The following is a 25,385-nucleotide window of genomic DNA, read 5'->3' as shown; positions in this document are numbered from 1 at the left end:
AGCATAATTAGCTGTACCATAATAACACATACAGCCTGGCTGCATATATTTAAGTGCTGTCTCTCTCCCTCTTTCTTTTATTGATTTATTTTCTGGATTGCTTTGACATTGTAAACCACAGACGAGTTGGAGCCTGGCATTGAAAGGAGGTGTTCTGCAACGATTTTTTTTCTTGTTTAAAGAAGTTCACTTCTACAAGAGGTAATCTGAAAATGACAGGGGCAAAGAGAAAAAAGAAAAGTGTGCTCTGGAGCAAGATGCATATGCCCCATTGTGAAGACTTTAAACAGTGGTGTAGAAGGCGGCTACCTATTTTGGAATGGGCAACACATTATAATCTGAAAGAAAACTTGCTTCCAGACACTGTGTCTGGGATAATGCTGGCAGTTCAACAGGTGACACAAGGTAATGTACTGCATTTGATTTTCCTGTTTTATGCAGAATAGATACCACTTTGCTTTCTTGGAAGAGTATTGTGACCTAAGATCTACTAATGAAATGTATTTTAATTAACTTTGGGGGAATAAACACATTGAATATCTGTATACAAATGTTTTCCTAGTTGTCTTTTTTTTTTTGCTATTTTTTGATACCTAATAAGCATCAAACCAAATTTTTAATGGCATTATATATTTGCAATGTTAAAATTCATACTATATGAGTAGAGATCAATAATTTCAGTAATTGTGGGAGAATGAGTTTTTATAGTTTGACCTTGCTGATACAGCTTTCTACTTAAGCTGAATCAAGCTATAAAATATCTCCTGGCTTGAACAAGTCATTTGTAAACCTAATTAGCAGCATACAATTACCTTTGTAGTCTTGAGAGTTGCTATAAGCAAGGAGCAGACCTTTCCGTACATAAAGGAGGCTCTTTGCCAAGATCATTATTTGCAAAGAAAATCCTGTGTGTCCTTAGAGCTTACGTTTTCACATGCCGATTTAATTCTGTATCACATTACATACTGTTTGTTTCTCAATACGAAATTTAAACTGTTGAGAAGTCTGATTTTAACTTTCCCAAAGCAGATTATAAATGATATTCTGGATTTAGATAGATGTTTCTCTTGGTGAAAGCTCTTAGGTAACTAGTGTGCATACAGTGTATGATCATGTATGTGTTTTTTGTGTGTGTATTTTCCTGAAAGGTATATTCATTGTATTTTTTAAAATTAATTCAGGTAATAATTTTCTACCTGTAGCAAGAAAAGGAACTGATTTTTTCAACCTTGAGAATTTGTAAAATATTCCTTGGCACAGATTCTGTAGATTTATATTTTTTTGCAGTTTTACTACCTCCCTGGCTTGAACTATTATTCATACCATTAAATTATAAGCACTTTTCTAACTGAATTATTCTGTAGCTGGAACAAACTGGTTTATGTGTTTCTGTTTTTAGTATGATCAGGAACATCTGCACTGGTGGCTTTACTTTAAGATCCATAATACTATCATACTTTCTGGGATTCCATTTCCCTGAATAGTCTTCTATGATATTTTTAATGACCATTTTGCCAAAAGCAAAGCATAGTAGTCTTTCATAAAAATGCAAAGTAAATAGCAGGTTAAGGCATTTTTTAGGATTGTATTTATTGAATTTTTAATTCGAAATGAAACACTACCATGGACTTTGAAACTAAGGCGATGAGCTTACAAGGACTTTTTCACCAGATAGTTTCAGTATATTTTATAAATTTATTTTGCTTTAATTTATTGTAAAGTGAAAGAAGAATATATTTCTAAAATTAAATATTTTTCATCTTTGTTAAATATCAGGTTAATAAGAAAATTTGGGGATATGATAAAGATACCTGTGATACATCATTAGCATTATCATTTATGTGTCTTTGGTAGTTAATTGTATGGCTTTTCCTTGGATATAAATATTGAGGGGTTTTGTTTTATGAGTCATGCATTTCACCGGTTATGAAGAAATATGTTACCAGCCCCCGACTGATGAGAAGCACAAAGCTTACTCAGCCCTTGTGTCTTGGAAGTTATGGATCTGGCTCTTGGTTCTCTTGGAAGGCTCCCAGTGATTGGGCAAGGAAGCTACACTGCTAGAAAGAACTTAAAGGTCTTTGTTGGTGTATGGACAGACTAATCCTTCTAAAAGTACTTTAAAAACAATTCTCTCAAACTTTCTCATGCTTACTCACTATGGGTAAATATCATAAGTTACCATTTGTTGTAAGGGGCATTGTTGTAAATCCCTTATATACATTATCTTACCCTATCACAACAAAATCCCAAATGATAGCAGTCCTCCATTTTCCACATGAGAAAGTGGAAGCTTAGACAAGTAAATAATTTTCCCTGGAATTCATGCCTGATAAGTGATAGAGTCAGGACTTGATTCCAAAGCTAACACTCAACATTTTATGCTTTATACTCTACACTGCCAAAATAACTAGACTTTTTCATAATACCAATGTTATTAGTAATAGAAGGCATTTCTTTGGAAAGGTGCAAACATCCTTTCCTTTAAATTGTCTTTGCATTTAGGTTTCACCCCTGTAGTTTTCAGACTCAAAGGCAGAGTGACAAGGGAAATAACTACAGTAGAACATGGAGTAAGGAAGGCACTTAGATATCATTACCTGCTATTCATGTGAATACAGTATTGGCAATCATTATCAACTCCATTTCTTTAGGAAAAATTAGAAGAAAGAAGGGGTAATTTTTGCTCTTGCATCATAATGCAAACAATAGAAACAAAGATCTGATTTTACTCTACCAGTCTTTGAAGCAGCTTTTCAGTTATTCAACATAGTTGAATTACATGAAATTGTTGAATTCAATGATTTTTAACCTACAAATACAAAAAATTATATAATTCAATCCAGTAGTTGTTTTTAATTCTTCTTTCTCTAGAAATGCATTTAAAATTAAGGTTAAAGGAAACTAACATTTGAGTCTTTTCTATATGTCAAATACCAAGGAGCCATTTTAACTTACTTTATTAAAGATTTCCTAGTTGTTAAATATAGATACTTGTCAGTCATCATCACAATTGATTCCTCTGTAGTATTTTCTGTGTTGACTGTAGCCTTTTTAAAACCATTTCTTCTCTTTGGTTTTAGACACTGCTCTTCTGTTTATATTCTGCTACCTCTCTGGCCTTCTCTTATTATGAGCCTTTGCAGATTTTGCTTCCTACTCTACCGACCCATTAAACACTAGTGTCCTGGAGACTCAAACACTAGGCCTTCTTCTCTGAAAATGAATGCCTTAGGCTATTTCATCTACATCAGAGGCTGTAAACACCTTAACTGTACTATTGAAACTTTCTTCTCAACCCGAGATCCACGTCTTCAACTATACAAACCTAGAATCTCCTAAAAGCACTTCAAAGGCAACGCTAGTCTTCTAAAAGAAACAAACTGAATGATGCCACCATCCTAACCAGAATTATAATAATAAATAATAATAACAGTAATTTTTAGACACAAAAGAACACGACATATATACAAAACTGAGGCTTATAGAGAATAAATAACTTGCTTAAAGTCACACAGTAAATGAGTTAGAAGAGATAGAATTTTAACCCAAGTGGTCTGGCTCCAGGGACTATGTTCTCACCTTTGTACCAGACTACCTCTCACAGAGTCTCAAGTTATTCTCAACTCTTCCCTCTCTTTTGCTATTCTACCATCTAGTGTACAATCAACCACCAGGTTCTGTTGTTTCTATTCCCTAAATATCTTTCCAAACTAGTAGTCTTACTTCATGTTCCCGGCTACTGCCCTAGTTCACTGACCTACTGAAATCATCATCTTGTGGGTCTTCATTCTCTACTCTATCTCCTCCTGCAGGCCATTCCATACTGTAGCTGGAATGATCATAAAAATCTAAACATCAATTCCCTGTTCATAATTCTTCAGTGACCCTCTGTTTCCTCTAGGATAAAAGCCCGATTCTTCAGAATAATCTATTAGATCATTAATAATCTGGGCCTCTTAATGCAAAGTTCTACTCAAAGAGATCTTTCCTCTGAGAATCCCTCCCAATCTCCTGGGAAAGATGTATGTTTTCTTACCTCCGACTCCCTTTGTACTTTTTACATATCTCTATGATAGGCCTTATCAGATTGCATTGTAATCTTTTGGTACAACTCTTTATGCACTGGTGGGTAAGCTTTGGAAAGAATGTCTTAATCTTTATATTTTTGCCGACTTGTACCTGGTGCATCGACATAGGTTTTCAGTAACATAGGTTTTCAGTAAATGTTTCTCCATATCATTAAATAAACAATTTAGCTCCTGAAGCCTCTGATTGTTCTATGGTAATATGCTGCCACTCTAGGAAAGGAATTAAATTTAAATTAATTCTTATGTCTTCAAAATAAATGTAATAAAGATATCGATAGTAAAATTCACATAAAAATGTGAGTAATTAATTTCTTCCAATTTCCCTTACTTCCCTGAATTTATAAACTTATAGCCCACCAGACAAATCTGGTAAAAGATTGGTCTGTGTTTCCTTCATCCCAGTGTTTTTCTCCAACATTAACCCATCTGTATAGTTCATATGAAAATCTAGGTGCCTGGCTTCTCTTGAAAACGGGAAATACATGGCCATAAGAGGCCCATGTTCCCATGTGGTAAAAACCTGCTCGCTCCCCCTGTGGACAGGGCATGTGCTTTGTATTTTGCTACAGTTTCCACCATTCACACATCTGCTGCCACTCTTCCTCCTAGTATCCCTATTATCTGCCTATCCCTATGAGTGTCTGAATTTGTATCCCCTGCCAAGACACTTTCTAACATGTTTTGTTGAAATGCCTTGAACTCATTCTTGAATAAAACCTTTAAAAGAGAATACGTAAGACTAGGCTCTTAACTTAAATCCGCACAACTTTTAGGTCTGTGGACTTGCATGAATATATTCTAATATACTTCATTTCTTTTTTTTGTTTTTCTTTTGTTTTTAATTTTTTTTCTTTCTATGTTTTTTCTTTTTTTCTTTTTCAAAGAGCAGGCGCTGGGACCCACCGCAGGCAGGCGCACCCATCCGGGAAAGGCGAGGGGTTCTTCCCACGTGCTCTGGCACTCGCCACAGTGGCCACTGGGCTTGGGAGGGGCAGCAGCTGGGGGTTCCGGTATCCCAAGGCTCCCTCTCAGATAGCTAGAGAAGGCTTTCTCACCGACGGCGCGTCGTCCCCCACCCATCGTCTTCCCTTCGAGCCCACGGAGGCGCTCCATGAGACGCCAGTCCTTGACTGGGCGGAGGAGTGGGGCCTGCTGCAGTATGGGTAGGCACACGGCCCACAGGAGCGTTCACGGTCAGGGCCGGGGCATGACCTGTGCTGCTCTCAGTCTCGTCCAGCGGGCTCTTGAAGGGGGGAGCACGCCCGAGAAGCGTGACAGCCTCCCCTCTCGCAGGCCCTGGCCCACCACGATCACCCCCACGGCCCGCCTGCGACCCCCACAAAGGGGCACACGTGGCGTTCGCCCGGCCAGTCAGTCTCCCCAGGGCACACCGCAAGAGGACGACCACGACGAGGTGGCACCTAGCTCCACCGAGGGGTGGGGGACAGGCACGCCTCTCTTACCGTCTCGAACCCCCCAAGAGAGCTGCTCACGGGACACACCACCGTGGCAGGGACCAGAGGAGCGCGCTGGGAAAGGGAAATGACACCACCGCTCGGCCTCAGGCACCTGAGGGACGACCTGGAGCGCTCCAGGGTCACCACAGAGGACCCGGAGAGGCACGCTCAGGCACCGACAGGGGCGCGCAGCGCGGGGCGGGACCCCCTGCCCCCGGGCGGGAACCCCCCCCCCCCCACCTCAGGGAGAACCAATGGCGAGGCACACGCCAAGGAGGCAAAGCGAGAGTGTCTGCTGCGTCAGAGGACCACGGCTCCCCCGAGGCCTTGAGGCAGGGGGCGGGAGACTGAGGGTCAGGGCTGGAGGCCGCACCCCTCCCTTCCACACACCCCTCGACGGGGCTGGAGTGGGGGAGGCAAGGGGCAGGAACGTCTGTCCCTAGTGTGGCGTGGCTTAAGCCTGGCCAGGGAGAGCATGAATACTTCATTTCTTTATAATTCTATGTATTTTCTGTTACTTATGTTAAGAAAGTATTCTAGGAAGGGGTTCATAGGCTATACCAGACTGCTAAAGGAGTCCTCAAAGTAGATATTTACTCCCCGAAGTAAATAAATATGTGTATGTGTGCTCATTTCAAAGAAAAAACGAAAAGGAATTTTAGGACATTCTTTCACCATGTTCAAATATTTCTTAGAAATGCTTTGTGTTTTTTAAAATATTAAAAACATTTGGGAGCACTCAGTACTAACATCAGGTGAAAACCATTATAACTGGCATCTACCACAGTGTTCTTTAACTGACATCTTGTAGGACCTCACTACAGAATGTAGTTTGAAGGTGAACAAACATTCTAGAGAATGTCATTGACTTAAACATGTCACTAACATGGTTGGCAAGTTAAGCAGTATGACTCTAGAGTAGGTAGAGTTCACATTCTACCCTGAATGACCACTTGCAGGAAATATTTTCTTTTTTTTTCCAATCTGAAAAACTCAAGCATTGAGACAGGGTGGAGACCTAAAATGCATGACTTGCCATATAAGTATCTAATACACTGAGGAGGAATATGAGAATGTTTTGACTTGCATTCCAACGGATCACCTAGAATTTTTGTTGCCAAACCATGAAAATTTTATCCTGCCATAGGGTTGCCTGATGTTCAAACCACAGTGTTCTGAGCCACAGACAAAGGGTGTATGTTCCTTATAATTATGTAGAACTTGTGGCATTACTGGCACCAAAATGTGTGGAAGCAGATCTTCATTGCACTCCTGAGGGCAGCTTAGTGACACGTGGAACGATAAGTGGAAATTCCTGAAGCATACTGCACTTTGAAAATTAAAGGCTTATCTGAGAACTTTTCCCTGCACGGTCTCAGCCCTGAGGGTTAAGAATCCTAGCATTAGCTACATATCTCTAACCTAACACCCTTAATCACTATAAACATGTAGATTATAATGTAGAGAGATTATAATGATTTATTATATCTAGTAACTTTTCTCCAGGAACAATGCAGCCAAATATTGCTAAATAAATCTAAATTATACTTTCCCTGACCTCCATAAAAATGGACACAGGAGCTAGGAACACTCTGCTGGCTTTTCACTTCTCCATTTCCCCTCAACACATGACACATGCTCTTACCCATAGCTCTAGGCTTCATTCAGCACTTCTGATTTCCTTTTTCTCATAAATGTAAATTAATGGTGATTTATATATTCAAAGGCTATTTATATATTTCTGCACTTAGAATAATACTCCCTATAATATTTAGACCTGTTCACATGGAAGAACCATGACCTTCCATTTTAGAGTGGTGAAAACTTGGGAAGGTTTGCAACAAACAGATGTGTAGTGGCTGTGAAGATAAGGTGTGTGACCTATATAGTGACTTCTGTTTTTGCCAGCTAGGATCCATCCTTGCTTCTTTTAGTAATTATGCCTTGGATTTGTTTTGAGGAACAATCCCTCTTCCATTTTTGGTATACATGGTTCAGGTGAGATTCTAATTTTGGCTCTAGGATGATCAGAAAAATAAGTCTCCCTCAACCAGGATTCTCAACTTTGGGGCCCACTGGAACCACCTTGGTGCCTAAAAGAACATTGGTACCTAGGCCACGTGACAAACAATTAAATCAGCTTTCCTGGGAGTAGTTCCCAGACATGGAGGCATTGTGTTTCTTCTTTTATAAATTGTCCCAGATTCTAATGTGCATCAGTGTTGAGAGCTGCAACCAGACAGTTGTTGATCCAGGTGAAGACTTGTGGCTTGTCTTGATAATTAGCACAATTCCATACACCTGGCCAAGGACTGGTTCAATGGTGACAATTTCCCCCCCTAGGCACAAGGGGGTTTACAACACAACAAAACAGTCATTTCCTATTTTAAAATGGTGATGGCAATACAAATGACCTGAAAGGTCCACTCACTTTGGATCCTAGGACATGTGTGGAACCTTTCAGAAAGAAAGGAAAAGACATCTTCCTTTGTGCTGAGACTACTAACAGTCAGGATGATGTGCCTCTACAACTTCCCTGGGCCTCCAAAGCCTGAAAATGAAGGCAACCCAGCAAAGGGCGTAGCAGAGAGAAACTGAGTACTGATGATAGCTAGTACACTTCTGACTTTTCACTTGCATGTGCAAACACTTTTTTGGTTGTTGTTAATTAGGTTTAAGTTGGATTACTTCTAATCACCTTAACTACACATTTGAGCGTTATTGCAATTTAAATGTGTTACACAAATTGTCTCTAATTTTATAAAACCCAGCAAGATAGATATTTCATACTTTACAGTTCTTTTCATGAGAAGAGGAGTCTGAAGTTGAGAACACTGGGTGACTTGCCCTCAATTCTAGTACTGCTAAGAGGGATTGAAATGTAAATCTGCTGGGTTCCATCTTTCATCCCTCACTGCTCTCTGTTCTCCAGTTTGCTTTGTGTATAACAGACATAACCTGCGTGGGACTGGGAATGAACTGAGCAGCACACTGCACAACAGCCCCTCAGGCTGCCCCATCACATGATGACATGTCACCTTCCTTGATAAAATAAAACCCAGAGATTCTGGTTGAGAGGGGAAGAGGGCTGTGCCAGTGGGAAGAAGTACCTATACCAGAGCTCCTGTTCTTTCCCTTGAGAGCCTCTCATACCCCCTGCTACACTACCTTAGGGTGTGGGAGGAAGGATAGATGTGCTTTAATACTGGCCTGAGCATCAACGGACAATAGCTTTTACCATGTGGCAGAGGTGACACAGGATAAAATGTCTGTATGAGAGTTTACTAAAAGTTAGGGAGAAATAAAAGGGGAAAATAGTCCTTATCCTCTATTCTTTATTATACTGAAAGTCACCCCCATCTATTCAGTTGTCTATGCCAGAAGTCTAGTGGGGATCTTTACTGCCTTTTCCCCCTTCAGCCATATTCAGTTATTCAAGTTTTATAAATTCTTTCCTTTTAATGTCTCTCTAATGTATCTGAATGCCCATTGTCCTTGTGGCAACCTCCCTGGTAATAGTAGATATTACATTTGCTAAATGCTTAAAATGTGCCACAAAATGTGCTAAACATTCACTGCGTGCTATATCATTGAATCTTCATAATAACCCAAGAGTTTGATATTACTTATATTTTACAGATGAAGGAAGGCTGATTAGTTTGCTTGTATTGCAAGGTAATACAGTTTCTATAAATCATAGGAAGTGTTTAAATGTGTGTCTTTCTAAATCTTGAGTCCGTGCTCCTATCTTAATAAAAAGTCACCATTATTCAGTTCTTGCCAGTTAGAATGTCTTCTCATTTATAATTTTGTCCCTCTATTATCTATTATCAAACTGCACAAAATAATTAAGTTATACAGTGGGTATCTTTGTTTTAAATTCCTTCAGCTGTGCCATTGCAAATGGCTTTTTAATTTGCTATTTTACTCTTCATAGCATCCTTGTTTCACACCATCTCACTGGCCTCTCTCACTTTCCCTTCTCATACCTTCTCATCCCTTCCGTCTTGGCTCCCTGGAACTCCAAATACTTCCCTGGAACTGAAACTGCAGGTGCATTTTTATTGGCTTGTATAATGTTGGGAGCCAATGTATAAATATTAGAAGACTTCATTTTAAAATTGAGAGTTTTTTTTCCTCATTTAAATCTAATCATCTAACAGCAAAGGGCTAATATTCCTGAATGGAAACAAGAGGCTGAAGTTGACCGGTGCCTGCACCCTTTATGTAGGCATGGACTTTGCAATTTGTCATATTCCCCAACACTCTCTATCCTTTTACATTAATACCGCTTCACTCCTGTTATTCATCCTCTTCAGATCTAGAGTAGGATGTTCTCAAACTCAACTCAAAGACACTCTGATTGCCCAAACGTATCAAAGCATTCAGAAAAACAAGTTGTTTTATATAAAAAGCAAACTATAAATATCCAACTTTTCTCTCTTTACACAGGCATGAACTTCTGAAAATGTTTTTTCAAGGCCCTTCAATATCTGGATCTCACATACATCTCTCTTTACCTTCATTCTATGTTCTAGTTACACTGAACTGCTCTTAGTGTTCTAAAGGATCATGCTTGTTTTGCCTCAGGACATTTGCACATACTGCTTCCTCTTAAATGGATAATCTTTCTCCCCTGGCCCCCTTCACCTGATTATATCTTAGCACATTTCAGGCTGGGTTTAGCTCTGTAGTTCTGAACCTTGGCTGTATATTATAATCTCTTTCAGCACTTAAAAAAAAATACCCATGCCCAAGCAAGCCCTATGCCAATTAAATCAAAATCTCTGAGGAATTTAGGGCAAATCATTTAATGTTCTGCACCTCAGCTTCCTCAACTAATGATAACAAATAAAGAAAAATGAGCAGCTAGGGTTGAGAACTATGGGCTTTCAGAAGATGTTTGATAGATACCTCTATTTTGTTTTCCCAGAGTACCCTCTCTTATCCACTTAATTAACTCTGTCACATTTGTTTTTGATTTATATTTGATTTTTCTTCTAAGCTATAAGTTCCTTTGTGGCAGGGACTCTTTACCGTTCAGGATGACCAGTCATCCTGGTTTTAGCAATGAATGTCCTGAGTCCTAGGAAACCCTTCTAGCTCTTATCAATGCCTTTGGCACATAGTAGGTGCTCAAATGTTTCTTGATAGTAAAAAATCATAATTGAGATGATGGGATAGAGCTTTCCTGTGGCTACTCTCCCCATGGAAACTTTTAATCTCTTACTGTTTCTAATATTTAAGCTTGTAGGTCTGTTGATCATGAAACTTTTTGATCATGGTAATTATTTTCACTCTTGTGAGATCTCACCTGTACAATAAGCTACAGTATGAAAACATGATGTATTTTGCCTTAACCCCTCAAGTGATTAGAACCAATGATCTTTGATTAACAATACTTGTCTGTGAACCAAGAGAATGTCTTTCTATAGGAATTTTGTTTCACACAGTTGTGTTTCTTGGATATATGTCAATTTACCCTGAGAGATCCACTTGTAATATCACTTAACCCTGAGCCCACTGATGCTGTGAACCAGACAGCTGATTATATTGTGGTTTGTTAATAACAGTGCTAAGACCACCATAAACCAGTTGCCAGAGGGAAATAACTTTTATCATTACCCACACAGTTTGTGTTTGATTTCTTATATATAATTCTTGGAAGTGCCTACTACCACCTAATTATTTTGTTTTCAAGAATACTAATCTGTCTTCCTAGGGTTCTTTATTCATTTCTATTTTAAAAAATACTTGAAAAAGTAGTCCTTTGCTATGTTCTTGGAAAGAGAGAAGAAAAAGACAACAATCCAGCCTACAAAGGCCTTATTATTTTTTCCTTCCTCAGAAATTTGTACAAAAGTATATGAGAATATGATCTTGTTATTTCAACCTTGAAGATATTCCGGTGTGGGTACATAAGGGTGGGAACATTTTCTTAATGAAAGTTTGTAGAGTATTGGTTTCAGCCACTTTCTGAGTAGATTGTATAACCTAGGGAGCTGCCAAAGATTTCTGTGTTTTTATTAAGAAAAGTGAAGAGCAGTACAATCCTATCTATATAACATGACATGAAATGAATGTTTGGTTGTAAAAACTGGATCAACATAGAGAAGAAAATGACAGTCTTAAAAAATTGGCAAGATTTGATTACCTAAGGGCACATGGTATTGTATGAAATGGAATTTTAAGAAATCAAGTCCTGCCAAGCACTCTTTCTCTGGAGAGGATCTCAAGGGAGCTATATACACAGGTAACATTTAGGGAATGTATCCTACTTTATTAGCTGAATTAGTGTTTTAAACTATAGATCTAGCAAACCTGGAGTGGAGCAAAACAATTTAGGCCTGAGGTTGAAGAGTTATTTCCTTTTTTTTTGTAAAGCTAAGATTTGGATGTGCTTGTAGAAAGAAAAGAGACGTATCAGAGCTGACCTTGAGGCAGGCCCTGGTCTTTTTATCATATCAGTAGCATGGATGAAGAAATAGTACAAGAGCAAAAACATACGCATGTGGACATGGCCTTTCCCATCAAGAAATCTGTCTTCCTCGGTGTTCTATTTTGACCCCTCCTATTAGCAGTCCTTCTCTTGGGTGGGGGAAGTGGAAGGTGGTGGAGAGGAGTCTGAGGACTTCTGCTCTACCACTTGACCTGAGGTTGTGGCACTGTAACTAGAGAGAGGTGGATGGAATCAAGATATTTGAGAAGGTAGAATTGAGGTCAGGTCCAGGGAGGTTAGCTAAGGCATACAAACTCAGCTTGTGAGTGTAAAGTTTAGCACCTGGGTGTCAACTAGTGGGACCAGAACACAAAAGGTAAAACTGGAAAATAAAGTGTCAGAAGCTCAGGCAAAGTGTAAGAGCAACTCAGGATTAGTATCTGAGTCCAAGATCCTGGGTAAAAAGTTTTCAATTACAGTCTAGGGACCCAGCAGTATGAATAGATCTCATAGTCTTTTCTAATTTTCTATCCAGGACATGAGCAGGCCTCAAATTTTGGTAGGTGGGCCTGAGCCCATAGGAAGTAGTGAGAAGATGCACCAAGCTGGCAAAGAGAAATAAGGAAGAAGACATTAGCCAGCAGTTAATGTAAAGTGGGGAGGAAAGTTCTTATCCTCTGCTGGTCCTGGGCCTAGTGTGTGGTTTAGAGGAGTGCTATATAAACTTGGTCCTCAAAAAACAAAAACAAAAATCAAAAACAAAAGCAACAAAAACCAATAAAATATGCCATGGTAAAGTTCCTGTTCAACTTTACTCAGGGTATTCAAGGGGAAAGACGGTCAGGACCTGTGAGAAGCCTTGAAGCTCCCAGTCATGCTCTATGTGGTCAGCACCTCCTAAAAAATCTAGCATTCAGCACCCTTGAGTTGGTACTGGGTTCTGCAATGAACTGCTTATTAACCTCATTTCCTGACCTCTTTATAATCTTCTTGACCACTTAACCTCGCTTATGCCTTCATCCACCTGATAATCAGGACATTTCTTTGCTTTGATCCTTTGTTTTCCTTCTCATACTCTTCATAGCTTTGGGAATGTATCATTTTATTCCTAGGCCTCTTTCTTTTTTTATTGGAGCCCCATGAAAGAGATACCAGTACTTAGCTTGATGCACACTAGTTTACTTACAAATGGAATTAATTCTTATTAGCTTCCTTAACAATAGATCTCACAATATAATTGGAGACCTGGATACAAAAGCAGGTAATTATAATAATTTTGGTAGGTTGTACAAATGAAGAATGTATAAGGTACAGCAATGGCACTGATAACATTATAAACTCTTCCTAGAGTGGGGATGAGATTGGTAGTCAGGGAAAGTTTCAAGAGGAAATTATACTTTAACTGCATCTTGAAGGCTAATACAAGTTTCCCAGTTAGCCCATGGATATAGAGCACTATAGAAAGAAGAAAAATACACAGTGTTAAGAAGAATAAAAGAACATAGCTTGTTTAAATACTTGTCAATAATCTAACTTGGTGGGAGTTGTAGCTGGAGGGGTTAGCAGAGTCCAGATCATAAAAGTCTTCTTGAGTAACATGGAAAAAGTGTTTGGGCTTATTTTCCAGGGTAATGGAGCACATTGATGGATCTTGAAGGATGCCACGGAGTGACAAAAGTTTGTGTTATAGAATAATCACTCTGGCAGCAGCTTAATTACATACTTGACAGAGGCAAGAAACTAGTTAGGAAAGACTAATTAGGAGAAATCCTGTTCAGGAAAGAAAAAACGGTGGTCTGAACAGAGAAAGGCAGCATTAGAGCAGTAGGAGAGACAGAATCCACCAGTATTAAATGGAATAGATAAGGTGATCAATGTGCTCTGCAATGTGAGGGTGAAAAAGAGAAGGAGACAATATTTTTGATAACTTCTAGGTTTCTGAATTGGGTGACTTTTTGCATGACAATGCCATTTTCTGAGATAGGGCATAAGTAAACAAGGAACTACTAGCATTTTTGTCTGTTTGCTTTGTTTTTAATGCACATTGTTTTGTTGTTATAGCAGAATTTGTTGTGGGAGGGATCAAAATAATTAATAAATAATTTTCATTTTGGATTTGCTATGTGAGTGCCTGTGGGATCTCCTGTAATTGATTTCTAATCTCATAGTGTTTTGGTCAGGAAAGATGCTTTATATGATTTCAATTTTCTAAAATTTACCTAGGCTTGATTTGTGACCCAAGATATGATCTATCCTGGAGAATGTTCCACGTGCACTTGAGAAAAAAGTGCACAAGGAAACCTTGTGTTTCCTTATTTGTTTTCTGTTTGGATGATCTGTCCATTGGTGTAAGTAGGGTGTTAAAGTCCCTCACTATTATTGTTACTGTCAATTTCTTCTTTTATGGCTGTTAGCATTTGCCTTATGTATTGAGGTGCTCCTATGCTGGGAGCATAGGTATTTACAATTGCTATATCTTCTTGGATTGATCCTTTGGTCATTATGTAGTGTCCTTCCTTGTCTCTTGTAATAGTCTTTATTTTAAAGTCTATCTTGTCTGAGTATTGCTACTCCAATTTTCTTTTGATTTCCATTTGCATGGAATATCTTTTTCCATCCCCTCACTTTCAGTCTGTATGTGTCCCTAGGTCTGAAATAGGTCTCTTGTAGACAGCATATATATGGGTCTTGTTTTTGTATCCGTTCAGCCAGTCTGTGTTTTTTGGTTGGAGCATTTAATCCATGCACATTTAAGGTAATTATTGATATGTATATTCCTATTACCATTTTCATAATTGTTTTGGGTTTATTCTTGTAGGTCTTTTTCTTTTCTTGTGTTTCCCATCTAGAGAAGTTCCTTTAGCATTTGTTGTAATGCTGGTTTGGTGGTGCTGAATTCCCTTAACTTTTGCTTGTCTGTAAAGCTTTTGATTTCTCTGTCAATTCTGAATGAGATCCTTGCTGGGGAGAGTAATCTTGGGTGTAGGTTTATCCCTTTGTCCTGCCATTCCCTTCTGGCCTGCCATTCCCTTCTGGCCTGCCAAGTTTCTGCTGAAAGATCACCTGATAATTTTATGGAGATTCCCTTGTAGGTTATTTGTTGCTTTTCCCTTGCTGCTTTTATTTTTCTTTGTATTTAATTTTTGTTAACTTGATTAATATGTGTCTTGGCATGTTTCTCCTTGGCTTTATGCTGTGTGGAACTCTGCACTTCCTGCACTTGATTGACTATTTCCTTTCCCATATTAGGGAAGTTTTCAACTCTAATCTCTTGAAATATTTTCTCAGTCCCTTTCTTTCTCTCTTCTTCTTCTGGGACTCCTATAATTCAAATGTTGGTGCGTTTGATGTTGTCCCAGATTCTCTGAGACTGTCCTCAATTCTTTTCATTCTTTTTTCTTTATTCTGTTTAACTCCACCATTCTATCTTTCAGCTCACTTATTCATTCTTCTGCCTCAGTTATTCTGCTGTTGATTCATTCTTGGGTTTTTTTTTTTTTGCGGTACGCGGGCCTCTCACTGTTGTGGCCTCTCCCGTTGCGGAGCACAGGCTCTGGACATGCAGGCCCAGTGGCCATGGCTCATGAGCCCAGCCGCTCTGCAGCACGTGGGATCTTCCCGGACCGGGGCATGAACCTGCATCCCCTGCATTGGCAGGCGGACTCCCAACCACTGCGCCACCAGGGAAGCACCATTCTTGGGTATTTTTCATTTCAATTACTGTGTTGTTCATCACTGATAGTTTTTTAGTTCTTCTAGGTCCTTGTTAAAAGTTTCTTGTATTTTCTCCATTCTATTTCCTAGATCTTGGAACATCTTTATTATCATTAACTGAATTCTTTTTCAGATACCTTGCCTATTTCCTCTTCATTTATTTGTTCTTGTGGGATTTTACCTTGCTCCTTTGTCTGCAGTGTATTTCTCTGTAGTTTCATTTTGTCTAACCAATTGTGTTTATTGTCTTCTTTCTGCAGGCTGCAGGGTCATAGTTCCTCTTGTTTCTGTGGACTGACCCCTGTTGGGTGAGGTTGGTCCAGGGGCTTGCGTAGGCTTTCTGGTGGGAGGGCCTGGTGCCTGCGCTCTGTTGGATGGAGTTGAGTATTTTCCCTCTGATGGGCAGGATTATGTCAGGTGGTGTGTTTTCAGGTGTCTGAGAGCTTAGTGCAACTTTAGGCCACTTGTCTACTGATGGGTGGGGCTGTGTTCCTGTCTTGCTGGTTGTTTGGTGTGAGGTGTTTAGCACTGGACCCTGCAGGCAGTTGTGTGGGGTCAGGTCTTCGTGTTGATATGGATACCTTCAGGAATGCGCACACCGATTAATATTCCCTGGACCCAGGAATTCTCTGGTGTTTCAACATCTTGGACTCTATGTTCCCACCCAGGAGGCCCAGGCCCGACCCCTGTTTGGGGAACCAAGAGCCTGTAAGCTGCACAGAGTGGCCTGACAAAAAATAGAGAAAAGGAAAAAAGAAAAACAAAAAGCCCAAGCAATAAAAACAAAACAAAACAAAAACAGACAAACAAAGCTCAGGGCAAATAACAAGAACAGCAGCAAACAAACAGTAGCAAGAGCAACACAACACAACACACACACATATACACAAACACACACACACACACAGAGAAAAGAAAAAAAACCAAGGGAACAGACAACAAAACAAGAGAATTCTGATATAAGAACAGTCAATAAGGATTATACTAATGAAAACAAAGAATGAAAAATAAAACAGAAACGGGGGCAAGCAAACAACATCAACAACAACAAAACAAATAAAATGTAGAATATACACTTAAAAACAATTGAAAAAAGAAAAAGGGGAAAATATATATAAAATGAACAAAAACAAGACAAAAGCCACAGAGCAACAAAAAAATTAAAGGAAAAATAAAAACTTTATATATATTAAGAAAATAACATAAGATAAAATTTTTTTTAAAAAGTAGAAAATAAAAAATAAAAGGTAAAAAATAATGAAAGCAGCAGCACCAACAAGTGAACAAAATGAAACAAACCAACAAAGAAATATTAGTACTAAGAATACTTTCCTGGAGCCACCTCCCCAGGAGGACTTCTAATACCTCTAAGTAGGTCTGGACCTTCTGTGGACACTGTGGGGCCAGCTCAGACTGATCTGACCCAAATTCCAGTGCTGCAAAGGCTAGACTTGTCTCAGATTTTGAAACACTTGTCTATTCAGGTATTTCACAAATGCAGGATTTACCCAGCCGATCTTGGGGATTTAATCCACAGCTTGTGCTGCTTCCTAGAAAGATTTGTGTTTCTCTTCCTTGGTTGCACCCCCCTTAGTCTCAGTTTTGGTTTTAACCCCACCTCTGTGTGTGTGCCACCCTAAGGCATCTGATCCTTGCCCAGGTGAGTGGGAGCAAAAGCAGTGGCTGCTTGGAGCACACTTGGGTACTCCCAGTGGTTGCAGTGGCAGGAGCTGGTGTATGAGAATGTTATCAGCCCCACCCCTTGCACACCTCTCAACAATGGCACTTCACCTTCCAGGCAGACCCTGCTTCCTCTAGGGGCATTCCCGGCTGCACATCCCCTACTCCTGTCCCTTCTATGTATCTGTGTAGCCAACTGCATTTCTCTTCCTGGGTTTATTCTTCCAACCCCATGCTAAAGCCCTCTGACCCTGCCAGCTTTGGTGGACTCTCATTCCAGGCAGGGGTGCCCAGGGCTGATTCCCAAGGAGATTTTGGGGTGAGCAGCACTCAGGGCCCCAGAGCCTACACAGGTGGAAGCGACCCTGGCCAGAGGGGTGGGCAGGCCCACTCAGGTGGAAGCCCCTCCCAATGCCCGCAGAGGCCAAAGAAGCCGGCTGGTGGGGAAGAGGGTTATAATGGCGGCTCCGCCCCTTGCACACCATTTGACAATGATGCCTTGTTATGGCGTGTCATACTTTTTCCACAGACTTTCCTGGTTGTGGCGCCCCTTGCTCCTGTCCCTTTGGGCTGTCTTTTCACAGCCAAGTACTGTCCTCTCCCTGGGTTTGCACTCCAAACCCCTCTTTCCAGCACCCGGCTCCCCTTTGCAACAGGCAACTCACGATTCAGGCTGGAATGCACAGAGCTGCAGTGTAGATCATGCGTGCAGTTCTTACCTTGTCTTGCCTTCCACAGACCACCTGCTGCATTCTCCTTTGATCTCCCGAAGTTCCTCTTCTGTCCCAGCTGATTTCCCCTCTGTGAGAGAATCTTTTTTAATGTGGGGATCTTTGTTCACCCTCAGCTTCCCGCCAGGGTTGCTTGTCTCTTTTTTGATTCCTCTTTTCTTTTTTCATCTTTCTTTCATTCTTTTAGGTGTCTGAAGTCTGCCTCTACTGTTCATCAGGAGCTCTGTGGGAATTGTTCCATTCGTGAATGTGTTTTTGATGAACTTGTGAGGAGCAACAAATTCTGTGTCCTCCTGTTCTGCCATTTTGACTCCTCCCCCACCTGTGGGATCTCTAGTTGATGTATGTCTGGATCTGGAGTTTAGGAGAGATATTATTAAGATATATTGATTAAGATCTTATGACTAATGTCATGGGAATGGATGGGATAATCATGGTTAATGTGTACAATAAAAAGAGGAATCAGAATGGAAGAAGCCCTGGGAGACACTGATATTTAAGTGGCTGAGGGGCTGACAAAGAGGAATGAGAAGACATGGTCCGTGAACATCATGGTGCTCTGGGAGCCAATGGATAAGAGCTTTAAGAAAGATATGGCTGACAGTGTAAAATGTATGTATGAAACATAGAGTTTCCAGGACGAAAGTAATAATGCTTAGAACCAAAAATGTAAAATTCAACAAAGAGCCCTGGAAAATATTCTTAATGACAAAATCAGTTGTACCAGAACAAAGTGCTTCACAACTCTTCAGGAATGTGGGCAATTGTGGAAAAAACTTGTAAAAGTTCTGTCTATCCTTCAACCCACACTTAAATTATAATCTTCCAATAAAAGTTTCTGTGATTATGTCTCTCATAATTTCTCTATCTTCTCTAAACTTTGACTACACTGATTGTTCTATAAACTGCACATATAATTGTTTAATGTTGGATAATGTTTGTTTCAGGCAAGGACCTTATAGTTCATATTTCATATTCCTTTAAATCTCTCATAGAATTTAATAAGTGGATTTGGATACATAGTAAGAGATTTATGAGTACTTGTAGGCTAACAGTCAAAGACCTCAGTTTTGAATTCCAGATACATCACTTGGCAAGTGCTTTAGCTGCTCTAAGATTAAGTCTTCCTATATGTACAATGGGGATAATAATACTTAGTACACAGAATTGCTTTGAAGAGTAAAAGAGAGAAAATAAAGCACTCAGGGCAGAATCTAGTACAAAAGAAGTGTTCCATAAAGACTTATTTTAATGTTATTATTGTTACCATCTTCTATTTCTCACGAAATGTAAACTCCATGGAGGTGGGGATTTTTACATGGGCTGTTAATTGATTTATCTCAAGTGCCTGGCACATAGTAGGTGTTTAATTCTAGGCAGATATTTTTTACCTCTGAGTTTTAACTCTGCTACTTGAAGATAAGAGGAAGGTAAGAAGGTGGAGAATATCAATTTGCAAGAAATCTTTCTTTTTTTTTTTAAATTTTTGGCTGCATTGGGTCTCTGCTGCTGCACACTGGCTTTCTCTAGTTGTGGTGAGCAGAGCCTACTCTTTGTTGCAGTGCGCGGGCTTCTCATTGTGGTGGCTACTCTTGTTGTGGGACACTTGATCTAGGCATGTGGGCTTCAGTAGTTGTAGCACACGAGCTCAGTATTTGTGGGAAGTGGGCCCTAGAGCACGTGGGCTTCAGTAGTTGTGGTGTGTGGGCTCTAGAGTGCAGGCTCAGTAGTTGTGATGCACAGGCTTAATTGCTCCACGGCATGTGGGATCTTCCTGGACCAGGGATCGAACCCGTGTCTCCTGCATTGGCAGGCGGATTCTTAACCACTGCATCACCAGGGAAGTTGCAAAAAATCTTTCAAAACAAGTAAATTAGAGAAATTCTAAGCCTCTTAAAAAATGTCTAGGGCACCCTCCCAAATTTGCCTCCCAAGGACAGATACTTTGAACCTTTCTCTCCAAATCTTAGCTACTACCAATGTCAATTGTTAGACAGACATCATTTAACATTTGCAGGTAGTCTTTGCACGAATATACACATCTCTGTCTCATTGCCCTTTCCTTCGTGCCCCATCTACCCAGGTAAAATAGAAACAAATGAAAACAAACAAATCCTAAAGGGAGTGGGAAGAGATGCCAAGTAGCCTAATTAGCATTTTAAGTTCATTGCATCATTCTGTTTGGGTCTCTAGGCACATGAACCAACGTTTTTATCCATGATTGAGTAAAAGAACATTTTAATAGTTATTTGTATCCTATAGGTCCATGACCAATTTCATTAAACTGAGCTATTGCCAGAGGATGGCACTGCACAGAGAGAAGCATCATCATTATTTCCCTGGTACCATCTTGTGTGGCCAAGCTGCCTCCTTCTTTAAGGCTGCATCTTGTGGCAAGGGAGTGCCAGCCTGACTGCAGCTCTCTGCACTGGTCTGCCCAGTCTGCTTACATTCATGGTCTGATGTTTACTTATATAATTGTATCACTAAAGTTAAGAGATTACTTCTTTTTTTTCTTTGAAAATTAGAAGTTTGACTATATATAAGTAACATCTCTTTCATTAAAAATATTAAAAGATGAGAGTGACAAGGAAAAAGTCCTTCAGATTGACCTACTTCAAGACCAGGAAAACCAGGGACCATTATGGTAGTCTCTAATCAGGAGGTCTTAAGGGTCCAATATAAATATGGTAAGAAGAGACAGAAAAATAGCATATGTCATGTATAATTAAGTATATACTTGCACATTTGTCTCTGTTTCATGTCATCATTGGTCACCACATGAAATCAGGCCCTTTCTTAATCATCTTTCCCTTCTCTTCCTCTGACACTGCCATGTGTGTACTCCTCCCTGGCTTGTACTTCCACTGATAGCTTCACAGCAAGCCTTTACCAATGCACCCTCAGGAACCACTTTTTTTAAAAATCAAAGTATAGTTGATTTACAACGTTGTGTTAATTACTGCTCTACAACAAAGTGATTCAGTTATATACATATATACATTCCTTTTTTTATATACTTTTCCATTATGGTTTATCATAGGATATTGAATATAGTTCTCTGTGCTATACAGTAGGACCTTGTGGTTTATCCATTCTATGTATAATAGTTTACCTCTGCTAACCCCAACCTCCCACTCCGTCCCTCCCCCAATCCTCTCCCCCTTGGCAACCACCAGTCTGGTCTCTATGTCCGCGATTCTGTTTCTGTTTCTTAGGTAGGTTCATTTGTGTCATATTTTAGATTCCACATATAAGTGATATCGTGTGGTGTTTGTCTTTCTCTTTCTGACTTACTTCACTTAGTAGGATAATCTCTAGTTGCATCCATGTTGCTGCAAATGGCATTATTTCATTCTTTCATGACTGAGTAGTATCCCGTTGTATATATATATCACATTTTCTTTATCCATTCATTTGTCGGTGGATATTTAGGTTGTTTCCACGTCTTGGCTATCGTGAATCATGCTGCTATGAATGTAGGGGTGCATGTATCTTTTAAAATTATAGTTTAGTCTAGGTATATGCCCAGGAGTGGGATTGCTGGATCATACGGTAATTCTATTTTTAGTTTTCTGAGGAACCTGCATACTGTTTTCCATAGTGCCAACTTATATTCCCACCAACAGTGTAGCAAGAGGAACCACTCTTACTTAGGGAATAACTGAACTTTCAGAATTTTCACAAGACATCCTGTTTGCCTTTCTTAAAAGCTGATTTTCTCATTTAAGGGCATTATCTCCCAAATACCCCTCTCAAGTGGAAGCTAATCGTTCTTCCATTGCCCTTGATAATTCATGTATAAAACATATCACACTTATATTTACATGCTCAATATATATCTTGTTCAGTACTTCATCTCCATTTGCATGTGTCACTTCCAAGGCCAATTGTCTTCACATGGTCATATATTTTTGTAGAATTTCCAAAGATATTTTAACAGAAATTAAAAGTACTCACTTTTCCTAACTCAACTTCCCTTGAATCATGTTTTTTTATTTTTTTTTTTTGCGGTACGTGGGCCTCTCACTGTTGTGGCCTCTCCTGTGTGGAGCACAGGCTCCAGACGCGCAGGCTCAGCGGCCATGGCTCATGGGCCTAGCCGCTCCGTGGCATGTGGGATCTTCCCGGACCAGGGCACGAACCCGTGTCCCCTGCATCGGCAGGTGGACTCTCAACCACTGCGCCACCAGGGAAGCCCCCATGCTTCTTATGTCTGGTGGCTTTGGAGTGGCTGCAGATATTTTTGGGGTCTGATTAAGTGTAAGTTGCCGCAAAAACCTGACTTGATGAAGATCAAATAAAGCTCATTGTATGGCATCGTATAAAGGACATTGTCATGACCTTGTTAATTAATGTCTGTAATTTTCAAATAGTATTTAAGTTTTTGCATAAAAAAACTTGAAATGCCTTGAAATTTTATAGTTACCAAGAGTTCTAATAGAGGTTTTCAGTTTGACAGTTTGAATTTCACATGATATTTTTAACTACTTATAAAGCTAAAATAAAAATTTCTAATCTATTAATATGAAAAATGAACTTAAATATACTTTACTTTGATTCCCCAGAAATTAAAGCCTGAGACAGAGGGCTATGTACTACTTTATTATTAGGGAGGGTAAGCCCAGAGAGCAGAAGTGAGGGACAGGGGGCAGAGAATGCCTATTACAGGGCTGGCTGCTTCTAAGGGAGGCAGATGGCTCTATCACTGGAGCATACCCCCAAGTAGGTTTCAACTGCACCTCCAAACCATCTTTCAGTGGGGAGAAAAGAGGAAACATGGACTGCTCACTCTCTCATTGGTCAAAGGCTCACCTCTCAGTGCTCCTCTGAGTTTGCATAGGTGAGTCCGGGCATTAACAGTTGAATCCCAGAACAAGTGTTAACAGGGAAATCCTAGGGTATGAGAAAAAGAGGAGCTGTCAGATTGCACCATGTGAAGTCAGACAGCCTTTGCAGAGCTACAAGAAACAGGCAACACCAACAGCACTGAAATGATGTATTAGAAATGTCTGATATGCAAGAGGAAGGCCAAAATTATCTTTCTATTCTCTCTATAGAAAATATTGCAAAAATCATTGAATATACAACCTAAAATTGTAAGGGGAAAAGCTATTATACAGGTATATCAGACAAATGTTAATAAAAATATTATATTTTTTCTGGATATTTGATCATGGAATTTGCCAGCATTTTAAAATTTATAATTTGTTGTGATTTCTCAGTTTAAATACATTGCCTTTGTAATTAATTTTATATTGTAATTTTATCTTTTTTCTAGGAAGCCCCTACGATATATAGGATTTAGGGCTCACAAAACCTGGATCACTCCTGTGCTCAAGTTTATCCTATCTGAAAACTAATAAAAAAATAAACAAACAAGTTTTCTTATCCCATGTCCTCATTTGGCACCAAGCCTTTCCCTCTCTTCTCTTCACAAACAAGGTTTTTCAAAGACTAGTTCATGTTTCCTGACTCCTCTCCCTCCACTCATATCTATTTCTTAAACTGCTCCCACTTGGTTCCTACACCCTCGATTCCCCAAGAAGTGCTCTTCTTAAGGTCACCAGAACCCTGTATTATCAATTCAACAGACACTTCTGCTCTTTTTCATGAATACCATTTCTGTGGAGTTGCCGCAGATGACTGGCCCTGGCTTTTTTATACTCTTTTCTTCTAGTTCTTTTTCTATGCATCTGACAATTCCTTCACTCCTTGAATTCTGATGTTGACCAAGGCCTCCAGCCTTCTGCTCATCTTACTCTAATCTGACCACTCTCTTTGAGTGACTTAATCCAGGACTTTAGTTGTCTTTTAGGAGGTTCCTGTCATTTCCTGCTCATATTTAATCAATCAACTTTAGACCTCTGACATGTTCTAGGAAGAAAGGGTTCTCTGCTAAAGCCAAGGGCAGTGGAACTGATTTGTTTTTTTAAATATGTCTGAGTAACACCTATTTATATATGATGGAACTATATTTCCTTGAGAAATGGTGTCTTTTTCGCTATTGCGACTATCTGGATATCAGCAGTAACTTCCTAACTGTTCTTTTTTCCCACCAATCTAGTATGCCTTCCATATAACTGTTACTTTGATCACTTAAAAAGGAAACTTCATTATCTTGTTTCCATTAGAAAAAAATCTTCTAAAGGCTTCTATAACATTCATGATAATGTTCATATTGCTTTAAAAAGTCTATATCAAAAATTAAGTTGTATAGGTTTATGAACTCATTGTACAAGGTGAAAAAATATCTTTCAAAGATGTATAAGAAACACCAGTAGCCTTGTTCTTGGATTTTTATGTAAAGTATATACAAAAAAATATAAGCCTGAAACCTGTCATGTCTAACAATATATAGTGGATTAATGGCTATGGTTCTAATTCAATCTTTTCAACAGCTGCATGATATTCCATAACATCATTGTACCAGAATTTATTAACCATCTTCATACTGATGGCATTCAGGTCATTTCCATGTTTAATCAGCACATAAAGTATTGTAATACACAGCATTAGGTATACATTCCAATGTAATTCTTATGTAACTATGTATTCATCTAACAATTCCAATAAAAGTATAATGAGATTTCACTGAACATACATGCATCCTGTGCCCTTCTCTAAACCAGATATTATGGTGAGGGGAGTGCAAACCTCCTATTGGCTGGGATGAGTCATGTGGCCATGCCTAGATTTGGGGTAGAGGTCAATTCCCTTATTCTCAGCCCATGTACTTCAGGTGGAAAGAGTGACTTCTTGAAGGAAATTAGTATGCTGCTAATGAAAGAAGGAAGAATGGAATTGGGTGGCTAAAACATAGCAAACATCTTACAGTAACAGGAGCTAATGGCTTGTTCAAACACTGAGGCAGGTGAGTGACATTGTTCCCATGTTGTAGACAAGGGTTTCATCCTATGGGAGCATAGGAAATACAGAAACACTGAGGCTTTGAAGTTCTATACATGTATCACTTTATTAGTAAAATCTGACTCAAGAAAATTTCAGTTAGCCTAAAGCAATGGTGGGTGACTTGATCAACTTGGAACACATGTCCATTTTGTTTACCCTATAAAGGTTATATACCCTATCTAGAATTGAGAAGTGAATATTCTCAGCAACATGTAGGAGTCAGCAGTAACTAATTAACTTTGATTTCTAAGGCCTCAGAGGTTTTTCCAAACAGAATCCATGTATTGAGTAAGGGTATGTCTAGGCCCACTTCTCTGGAGGAGCTAAAAGTCAGTGGCCTGTGTAGCACACGGAATGCCCT

The 25,385-nt window shown here is 39.5% G+C and overlaps 1 protein-coding gene across 1 annotated transcript in view; it reads left to right on the top strand.

The window, feature by feature from the left end:
- Positions 1-212: 212 nt before the first annotated feature.
- SLC26A7 (solute carrier family 26 member 7) overlaps positions 213-25,385 on the top strand; it is a gene marked incomplete at both ends in the record, with an annotated part of 179,258 nt that continues 154,085 nt past the window's right edge. Inside the window, one exon of the mRNA XM_082674556.1 lies at positions 213-405. Within this exon, the coding sequence (XP_082530682.1) occupies positions 213-405 (193 nt within the window). The remainder of the gene's footprint in view (positions 406-25,385) is intronic.

The sequence above is a fragment of the Grampus griseus genome (assembly GCF_964374135.1).
Source record: "Grampus griseus genome assembly, chromosome: 17".
Taxonomy (NCBI): Eukaryota; Metazoa; Chordata; class Mammalia; order Artiodactyla; family Delphinidae; genus Grampus; species Grampus griseus.
The sequence above is the reverse complement of the archived record's forward strand: the minus strand, read 5'-3'. Positions and strand labels throughout refer to the sequence as shown.